At 53.8% G+C, this 10,055-nt stretch overlaps 1 protein-coding gene across 6 annotated transcripts; it reads right to left on the minus strand.

Annotated features, from left to right (window-relative positions):
- Positions 1-640: 640 nt before the first annotated feature.
- On the minus strand, positions 641-9,494 carry LOC133160531 (CREB-regulated transcription coactivator 2-like). 6 transcript variants are annotated; one of them, XM_061288259.1, is made up of 15 exons: positions 9,041-9,479; positions 7,478-7,579; positions 7,292-7,408; positions 7,004-7,068; positions 6,147-6,218; positions 5,650-5,756; positions 5,483-5,565; positions 5,361-5,410; positions 4,704-4,954; positions 4,030-4,460; positions 3,804-3,965; positions 3,550-3,726; positions 3,407-3,478; positions 3,166-3,328; positions 641-2,658 (listed from the first exon to the last, which is right to left on the minus strand). In XM_061288259.1, exons 1-15 carry the CDS (start codon positions 9,212-9,214, stop codon positions 2,465-2,467), a joined length of 2,220 nt encoding a protein of 739 aa, XP_061144243.1. In that variant the 5' UTR covers positions 9,215-9,479; the 3' UTR covers positions 641-2,464. The 6 variants fall into 6 exon arrangements, with proteins under 6 accessions (XP_061144243.1, XP_061144244.1, XP_061144241.1 ...); XM_061288260.1 differs by having other exon boundaries at positions 7,004-7,065; positions 9,041-9,473; XM_061288257.1 differs by having other exon boundaries at positions 5,483-5,756; positions 7,004-7,065; positions 9,041-9,494.
- Between the last annotated feature and the right edge of the window lie 561 nt (positions 9,495-10,055).

Genomic DNA, 10,055 nt, shown 5'->3' on the forward strand with positions numbered 1-10,055 from the left:
TGACATCACAAAGTTCAAGGACTTTGACAAGAAGCCCCAAAAGCACATCCTGGAGTTGGCTGATGAGGAGAGAACCAGTGGCTCGCACTGAGGAGGGGTGCAGCCAAGGTTTGTCTGATTGACAGAGGAGGATGCGCAGTGGAAACCATGTTGATGGGGGGAATTACATGTCCCATCATATCCCCAGGACATTATTCCTGTCAAGACAGGGACTGCCCTAGATCCGACTCTCATCCTTAAGGAGGGACAGAACAAGCTCATCTATAAAGATGGTATGACATTTGAGATTCAAGTGTGTGATGGGCTATATCATTTAGAAATTGATAAACCTACAGATGAGTAATGATGAAGAGGGATGTCATGAGTGTTATGATTTACAAACATGGCATGAAATTTTGGGGCCATGAAATTTTGGGGCAGGCACAGGAAAAAACATGCAAACGCAGGAAGACTGGAATCGAACCCGCATGCTCATTGTGCCGCCCCTGTTGCCATTAGTTTTTATTTTATTTTGGTGTAGCAATAGTTAATTTTATTGTGACGTAGTGGCACCGTAGCACTTTTCTGTTACAGTAGCAATGCGGCAGCCTTTGGCTTGAAGCAGCTGTACCGTTGCCTCCGCCTCAATGTGAAGATGTGACAAGTTTACATAACGTTTATTTTCTGGGAAAAAAAAATAAGTGAACAGTTTATAAATCTCTTGTTAGCTGCTTTGCAAACATTCATATATACAAATATCCCTGCTTGTTACAAATTATTACAACACACGCACGAACGCAGTTCGGCCTAATAGCGTGAGCCCAAAGTGTGAAGGTTGGCCCAAACCTTTGTAAAAATGTGACAATTTATGAAATACAGCCTTTAGTTCATGCTGGGGGAGGTGCACGCACAGGCCTGTGGCTGAGCCCTCTACAGCAGTGGTCCCCAACCACCGGGCCGCGCACTGGTACCAGTCCGTGGGTCACTTGGTACCGGGCCGCACAGAATTATTATTTTTTTTATCGAAGATCAATTAATTCAGGTCAAGACACTCGTCCCGGTCACGTGACATGTTTCCCCAGTCGAGCCCGCAAAGCTAATATGTGGCGACAGGCTAACTAACAAGGCAATGAAGCATTCAAAACTGCTTCAACACATGGAGACCAAGCATCCTGCAATAAAAGACAAACCTTAATCACTTCGGGTGTCATTGTCTCTGATTACGTCTAGATGGGACCGGCTCGTTTCTGAGAAACAAACTCAGTGCTCCCACTGATTCAACGTAATGGTGAGTTTTATTTTTGTCATTTGTACTTGTTTTTATGTCAATCGTATCATTTTATTTAATCGTATTTATATATTTATTATAAATGTATTATTTATTTATATAAATGTATTATATATTTATATAAATGCCGGTCCGCAAAAATATTTCTGACATGTAACCGGTCCGTGGCGCAAAAAAGGTTGGGGACCACTGCTCTACAGTCCCCCAGTGGCAGGCAGAGTTTACAACTGCATTGCGACTGCCTGATCAATTGCATAATCCGCTCCCACGTGCGCAAGCATGCACTTAAAGTTGACTAAAGAAACTTTTCAATGTGATTTGCTTGTCAACGAATATGGCTTTGACATTTTCCAACCAGCACTTCCTGTGCAAAGGGGAAGCTCTGGCCTGACCGCTGACGCAACCAACAACCTCTCCCTCACCTAGGATTTTTTTCAACAAAAAAGCTGATCAGACGCGTCTGCCTGAGGCTTATTTTTATTTTTTTTTTTTTTTAAGGTCTGGTTGTCATTAGTTCTCTTCTTGGGTTTGACTTGACGGACCTCCTGCGTGTGCGCACGCCTGCGCGCGCACATTCCGAGGAGCTTCTTGTCAAAGATGAGCACCGCCAGATGGAATGTGGCACAACCTGGCCAAGCGGCCGCAGAAACCGCGGGGATTTGGGACGAACGCCAAAAAGTCCAATTGGTGCCCGTTGACAACACAGATGTCTTGAAACGCTTGTTTTCTCTTTTTGGTCCGAAACCGGTGGTTTTGGTGAGAGTAACCCACATTCTCCTGCCACTTAACAAACCCCCCCCAGTGAGATGAGTCTCCTTTTTTGATAGGTTACCAACGATGAAATGCTCGAGCGCGATGGGTGGAGTTCACGCGGGAAAAGGGAGCCATCTAATTTGCATGGGTGTCTGCTTCGGACAAAACAAACTTGCGCTTAGAGGCTCTCTCTCCATGAAATTACGGTAGAAGGAATGTACGCTGGTCACGAAGAACCATGAGGGTGCTATGGGGTCACCAATCCCAAGAGGGGAACCATTGCAATGCAGACTGAATGGAGGGCAAAGAAATGGCCTTTGAAATGGTTTCAATTTGACCAAATTCCATAATTCCCCATCTTGAGTTCCGTCGGAGGTTTGGCAGCCACCTTGTGCGCACTTGTGCGCGCCAGCCACTCGGTGAGCTCGCTACATCCGCCGAGGCTCACTTGAGTCTGTCCGAGCGGAAGGAGTCCTCTACGGCGGGGTCGGCCAGCATCAGGTCTCCCTCCAGCATGTCCAGGGCCAGTGCGTCCATTTGCAGCGGGTCATCGAGAGAGAAGGGGCTCATCTCGAAACCTGGCACGTGCGACAGGGCGCTGGCGATCTCTTTGGACAGACCCGGTGGAGAAGAGTCACCTGAGGGCAAACACATGCGGCAAATGAGAACAGAAATAAAACAAGGGTCCACGCCGTAACAACTGATAAGCAAGCTTCTTTTTCCCATGACTGTCAATGATTGTTGTTCCTGTCCTATTGGTGGATGAGCGCTTGTCCCAAATCGGGTCGCAGCTTCAGCAGGGAAGCCCAACGTTCCCTCTCCCCGGCCACTTTGTCCAGCTCGTCCCAGGGGATCCCGACGCGTTCCCAGGCCAGCCAAGCGCCCCAGCGTGCCCTGGGTCGTGTCCCGGCCTGCCTCCCGTAACGTTCACAACTTTACAAGTCGGTTCAACTGATTATTATTGGTTGGCCAAACAGTTCAGTCCCTGCTTTGGCCTGTAACATGCATCAGAGACTTGGCAGACAGCGACGGGAGAAGCTGGTCGAGTAGTGCCTTTGGACTAGCGGCCCACACACTACATGTCACGGCAAGCCACAGTTTGTATTCAAATTCCTCTTGACGCATCAGGTCATGAAGCCACCCACCTGTCAAAATGATGTTAGGGATGTTCTGGCGAGCGCTTCCGCCGTAGTTGAGATTCTGGTTCTGGTTGAGTACAGTTTGATCAAAGGAACGTGCCTGGGTGTCAGCATGGCTGCTGCTCAGCACGCTGTGGGCCAGGATGTCATTCGGACTCTCCGAGGGAAACTGAAGCGCAAAAACACACACGCTCCATCACATCTCGTGTTGATCCCGCGACACCGATCACGTGTCGCATCGCCGTACCTGCGGGCCGGCTTTGCCGCCGAGCTGCAGGTTAACGTACGAGTCATCCAGCAAGGAATTGAGCAAGGCGTCCTGGGAAAACATGGGGTTATCGTGGCAACAGGCGCGCAAGCGCTCAACAAACATGCCGGCTGAGGGCTCACGTTGTACAGGTCGGAGGTCAAGTGCAATTGGGGGAAGTTTGCACTCCGAGTTTGCTCCGCCTCCTGCTTGAGCTGACATTGGGAGGTCAAGGCACCGTGGAGGTACGCCTCCAAGGCGCTGTTGTTCTTCAGCAGTGGCGAGTTGACCTGAGAGCTGCTCGTATGCTGCTGCTGCTGCTGGACGCGCACATGCACACGCATGTGGATGACGTTAGATAAGGAGAACATAAGAATAGCTGTTTTTGTACTAGTACCGTTCCAAAGGGCTGAGTGTTGAGCAGGTTCTGCGGCGGCTGCGGTAGATGGACCAACTGTGTCTGTGCTTGATGCTGACTCACTAGGGGGGGCTGCTGGCCCAGAGGGTATGGCGGTAAGCGTTGATCCAGAGGCAGCTTACTCGTGTCCAGCGGCACACCCTGGCGGGAGGGGGGTGATTATGCATAGGAAAGCTTGAGGGGGATTTGTGCGTGCATGACTGACCTGCGCGATGGAGGACAGCGTGGGCGAGATGGTGGGCGAGAACTGCTTGGCGTGATGTCGCCGGGCATCCCCACCCAAAACGGGCAGGATGAGCGGCGAGGGCTGCGGCCGTCTGCGCGGTGAGGTGCTGAGCGAGGGAGTGTAGGAGGCAGAGCCAGAGGCGCCACCATAGGCGGGGTTGCCGGAGGCTGACTGCAGGGAGGAGCTACTGAGGGACGAGTGTAGTGATTGGCTGCTGAGGGAGGAGGGAAGGGAGGGAGAGGAGCCCAGGGATGACTGCAGCGAGGGGTTGCTGAGCGACGACTGCAAGGAGGCGGAGCTTAGAGAGTTGCGGAAAGAGTGGCTACTGAGCGAGGCCCGGATGTTGGGGTTGCTCAGTGACGATTGCAGGGACGGGTTGCTCGCCGCGCCCCCCAGCGAGCCCAGCAGACCTGCGGGAAGAAGCGCAAACACAATGGCCATCCTGAGTCAGATGTCTCCGATGGTTCGACGAGAGCTGGCCACATGGCGGGACCGAGCGAGGCGACCCGACTGGCCATTTTGACTCTGTATGTTTGTTGCAAAAGACGTCGGTGTATCACAAGAGCCATTGCGGTCGGTTCGGGCTCTGGCCACAACCTCGCCTTGCGAATCGGTTGCCAAAAAAGCGGCGGCCATTCGTCAGGTCTGCTTACTGGGCTGATGGTAACGGTGGGAGGCACCGTTGCTTCCCTCGGCGCCGCCGACGTTGATGCCCAGCTGGGTGAGGGTGGAGGCCAGATTGCCTGTGCTGCCGCCAGGGTAAGCGGGCTCGTCCTGGTCCAGCGGGGTGGGCAGGGGCGAGGGGAAGTGGAGGCTGGACAGGTCTGGCAGAGAGCCGCTGATGTTGAGGGCCGATGGGACGCCGTGGGCAGGAGCCAACGGCAGCTCGGGCGAGATGAAGACGCTTAACACACGCAAACAAGGCAGATATATTGAAATATTGCTTTCCCCAAAACGTGACCGAGGCGCTTATGCTGCGTGGCCGACGACAATAAGAGTGAGGTACTGCGAATGAAAAAAAACAAAGGAACAAAACCAGACAAAAAAGGAAACAAGGAAACATCAAGTTCTCAAACAACGTGTAGAAAAGCTCAAAGTCCCGACAATGGCAAGGCCGACTCAGTTGTAACGCACAAACATATGTTTGGGAAGATGTGCACCTTGGAAGAGAGAAAAGAGTGTTTGTTTGACATCTCGAGCGGAGGTTCGCTTTAAGCCTCAACTATTGAGCGGCTTCCAAACATCGAGGCTGTCTTAGCGCACGTGTGTAAGCGGGGCATATGTCATGTCAGGACAGTGTGTGTGCGTACTTGATGCCGGGAACTTCACATGACTTTGGTCGGGAGGTCATCACAGGAAACTGAACATATGAAGAAAACAAATCAGCCCAATTCATCTGCGTGCGCGTGTGCATGCGCGTGCGACGTCTGACCTTCTTGGCGTCCCAAGCCTTGTTAGCAACCAGCTTGGCGTCGTCCATATTCTCCTCGATGGGCGGGACGGGGTACGGAAAAACTAAGGACAGATAAGGTTGGTGCAGTGACACAGCGGAACAATGCAGTTTGATTGGCAGAGGCTCAGAGTGGGCAGGGTTCTCACCGTTGCGTCTTCCACCATGGGGCGCGAGGGCGTGACCTCCTGCGGCGAAGGGTTCACCCGATGGCGGGTTCATCACGCTGGTGTGGAGGGCCGAGTCAGAGTTGGTTCTGTTGGACCCCGCGCACGCACGCACACACACGCACACATACGCGCACACGCGCGACGTCAGCAAGCCGATCCACGCAACCTGTCGCAGGCCGCAATTTAGTGAAAGAGATTATGTCCCCAAGGCGGAACTGATGAGCGCTTGACCCGATCTTACCTCCCCCTGCCGCCCAATCACATGACAACAGGAAAGGCTTGCCATACAGGGGCACCGCAAAAGGAAAAAAAAAAAAGATGCAGAGGAGCGGATGGCGGCGATGAAGAAGAAGACCCACAGGGGCAGATATTGCATCATCACGAGTGGAGAGAAACGACAGGAGGAGGAGATGCACTTAAAGAAAAGGATGAGGAGAAAGAGGAGGATGAAGAAGAGGAGGAGGAGTGGGGTTCACCTGTTGAGCGCGGCGCTTGGAAGACGTAACAAGTGGCTTTTTTCCCCCGAGAAGATTCCAGCGGACCAATTCCTTTTCACGATCGACAAGAACAAAGCGTTACGTTACTGGCCAGTGGGGCAGGTGAAGAGGAGGGGCAAGCGCGGGATGAAGGCAGCCTCTGGAAAAGCGTAAGCAGGAGGACCGCATGGCGGAAGCTGCTGCCCAAAATCCCGTGAGTAAGCCACCACTGGTCATGGCAGCCGGCATGTGTGTGTTATGCGCGCATGCGTGCGTGCCTATTTTGGTTAGAAAATCTCAGGCAAGAATGCAGAGGGAAGAATGAGGTAAGAGTGCCTACGTACACCCCCAAGAAGAAGAAGAGAGGAAGAAGGCGGCAGCTAAAGAGCAAGTGGCTTGCTAGCAAGTCAGCGCTCCAAAGTGTGGCTGCACACGTTTGGACGTGCGGGGGAATCCCTCTGAACGCTTTGCGGTGTGGTTGCTATCTCGCCCGAGTGGGGAACGCCTCTCCGTCCCCGATCGGTCCGCCTACATCAGGGACTGGGGGAAAATGGCCCAAAAGGGCTTATAAAAATGTAAGCTTGCCAGCCCCCATCTTTGGGAGGATTGGATTCAAATTTTTGTGCCACCGTAGACCGCCCTCATCTGGCGGTTTAGGAAATGGGAACAAAGAAAGATGGGGAACGCCGTCGCCGTGTTTGGAATTCAGCCGGTCCAAGCCTACGAAGCTCCTTGCAGAAGGAGAAGGAAAAGAGTTGAAAGATTCCTGGCACAGCCAAAGACTCCGAGTAGCAGCAAGATGGCCGCAGACGCGGAGAGGAGAGCAGAGGGGAAGGGGGCGGAGTCATAACATGTACCTTCTCCAGCCGGGGTCCGGTGGGGGGGACAAGTAGGCTGAGTTGTAAGGAGAGTTGTCCGCCTGCGGAGGCCGCCGTTAAGGAGAGAAACGTTTTCACGCCTAACCAAGGCGAGGCGAGGCGGGCGCCTGTCACCAGGCACCAGCCCTCAAGCACCCGCCCTCAAGCACCCGACACCGTAACCATAAATTCAAGTTCCATTCATTCAAATTAACTCCCCGTAGTGCACGAGGCCCATCGTCATTTGTACTTGGCTCGATGCAGCCCCTTTTGGCGCAGAAAGGATACTTGGCGGCTGCGATAGGGCCTGATGGGTGGCACGAAGCGGCGCTCCCTGTGGACACGCTCCACCAGGCCGTGATGGCGCGTGGAGCGAGCAGACTCCAGCGACGGCGGGAAGGTGCTCTGCACGACAGCGCACACGCTCAAGCCAACGGGTCCCTGAGCTGAAGCTTTGGGACCATGCTCGCTCACCTGCAGGTCCTGTGGCCCGCGGCCAATCTGGTTGACGTTGGGCAGCGAGCCGCCGTAGTAGGGACCCTGGGTGCGGGCCAGCCGGAGCTTCTGCGCCTGCAGCTGGACACCAAAAGGCAGACGCGCTCGTCACAAGCTTCTGAAAACACGCTAACGGAAAACCATAAGATATGCCATGCGATTGTTGAATACGCCAAAAGATCACCGGTTTTTAACGTGTCCGCAAAGAAATGACTGTGTGTGTGTGGTGGTGTGTGTGTGTGCGCGCGCGAATGTGTGTGCGCATGCGCGGATGGGGTCGTTCTTACGATACTTTCAGCAATTTTTCAATGTATTCTCAGCTAATTAAGTATAATTATTTAGTGCGTGTCTTTGCGATACGCATATTGCACGAGCCAATGTCGCAATATATTGTGCAGCCCTGCAACATGCAGTTACTAGCTAAAGCTCACAACCGAAAACCGCAGTGACTGGGGCACACTCGGTAACAATGCTGAACGTGATCATCATCAGGACATCCCCCAAATGAGCGCACCCTAACCCACGCAGGCATGGGAAGAACACGCAAACTCCACCCGGGAAGGCTGTGCCCACTCAACTTGCCCCATCCTTGCATACGTCATTTGCATTATTATCTCTGATTGCGTTTCTCTAGTTTTGATGTTCACCAATCCTGCGACTTGCCGAGCTGACCTGGGACCCGATGTGTCGTATTTCATGTGGGAATTAAATATGACGGCAGATTTTCTTGCACTGTTTTTGGTAACCCGGAGCTAGGTGGTAACGAGAGTAACTGTGGTATCTATGGCGACTGCTCCAGCCACAATCGCGAGTCAACCCACTGACGTAAAATTGCAAGTCAACCGACTACACTTTGACAGCGGATGTTCATCACTCAGACCGCAACGTGCACTTTTCCAGTGACATCGCTCGTTATACTTGACATAGTTAGTCAATAGCAAATGCCTCTCTCCAACGAAATTAACTAACTAGTACGACTCAACCACCCGGACAAGCTCTTGCGAATTGCACAAGCAAGCAAGTTAGCGAGCGAACGAGCTCGCTCATGAAACTGCCTCCTGTCACACGAGCTGCGTCCAATGTGGACATTGCCGAGGAGAAAACGAATTAGGCAAAACTTTCGCCACAGCCGAAGGTTTCGGGGAGCCGCGCAGTCTATCATGCGGTCGCCTCGGTGCCGCACACCAAAGCTGAAACACGCTGAGGCGAGAATCCGCAGCCACTCGGACGTTGTTCATAGGGACTTCCGGCGTGCGATGATAGCTCCCTAAGTTGGTAAACAAGGCGACTAGCACCCGAAGCTAAGCAGGCTAACGACGCTCGCAAGCGGAGCGCAAGTAGCTCGAGGCCTCGCCGACTTGCCGCTGCAGAACATACGCGTCAAGCGGCGGTTTTCGGGTCGGCTTGCCGATGTGCTACGAAAACGTCCGGCCGGCAGGACGGCGCCGGGAGCCCGGCTGAGGCCTGCGCTCGCTTGCTCACTTGGCCACGTCCGCCTCCGACAATCACTGGCGGGCGGGCAGTGGATGGCGGCGTGCTCACCCTGGTCGACGTGATATCCATCATGACCTCGTGGAAGGCGGCCGTCTCCTCGGCCTGCCGCTGCGTGTGAAGCGCGATCTTCTCGCTAAACTTGCGGGGGTTGCCCACACCTGCTGCTACCGCCGCCGCGGGGCCGCCGGGTCCCGACGCTGGGGCGCCTGAGCCCGCAGACATGTTATCCGTCGCTCGATCGCTGGCTGGCTGGCTCGCCCGCCACAGCAACAGCACGGTGACGTCACTACGTCGCCGGCCCGAGATCGTCTCCACCACGCTCGGCCGGTCAAGAGCGTTCACTCCGCGGTCCCGCTCGGAGTACGCGGTTGCGCGCGATCAGAAGGGGCCAACGATGACCTCTGACCTTCAAAGTGACCTCCAGGGCGACCACTTGCATCGGGGTGACTCGCCACGCGCTGCTTTGTGTCCGATGCGCTCGACCCCGCCCTCTCTGGCCACATCACAACCATCCGGTCATCTGTTACGTGACGTCACATTGACGGCACTCTTCATTCGACGCGTGGACGTGTTGCGGTTGCCTTGGCAATGCCTGCACAAAGACAAGCCCCTGCAAACAAACATACGGCGACAGCTGCCGTCGGGGTGACTCATCTGTCCTACATAAACCATCCCGGCTTGCCGGGACAAAACTTCCTGCCGGCGGCGGCCTACTACTGCGGCCAACAGATGCGGCCAACAGACAACCGGACGTTTACTTCTTCCGCCTTCTCTATCAAGCGGCAATATTTATTCGAACCGAAGCCATTCCAGAAAACAAAACAAAACGATTTCAATGTGGCGTTAGAACTCGATGATTTGAACTCTGACAGAAGAAGTTTGAAGAAATTCCTTCCTTTTTGTGTCATTGAAATCAAAGTCGCCCGCATCGTAACACTGCGGAAAATGGGAAGGCCAAGAACGTTAACCAGAACGTTAAACGCCTGCCGCAGTTCGGCTTTAGACAGCCGGTGGTTTTTCTTGTACTCAGGCAGGTAAACGAGCATGTGCAGCTTGACTGGGT

Source organism: Syngnathus typhle, linkage group LG10 (assembly GCF_033458585.1).
Source record: "Syngnathus typhle isolate RoL2023-S1 ecotype Sweden linkage group LG10, RoL_Styp_1.0, whole genome shotgun sequence".
In the NCBI taxonomy this organism is placed as follows: Eukaryota; Metazoa; Chordata; class Actinopteri; order Syngnathiformes; family Syngnathidae; genus Syngnathus; species Syngnathus typhle.

Excerpts from the sequence above, each read along its gene's own strand:
- LOC133160531 (XM_061288257.1), bottom strand. The coding sequence starts at position 9,214 with ATGTCTGCGGGCTCAGGCGCCCCAGCGTCGGGACCCGGCGGCCCCGCG. Across the intron at positions 5,757-6,146 it reads CCAAGCGCCGCGCTCAACAG|AACCAACTCTGACTCGGCCC; the intron begins GTGAACCCCACT and ends GGGGTCCAACAG. Across the intron at positions 3,329-3,406 it reads GCGGCAAAGCCGGCCCGCAG|TTTCCCTCGGAGAGTCCGAA; the intron begins GTACGGCGATGC and ends TTTGCGCTTCAG.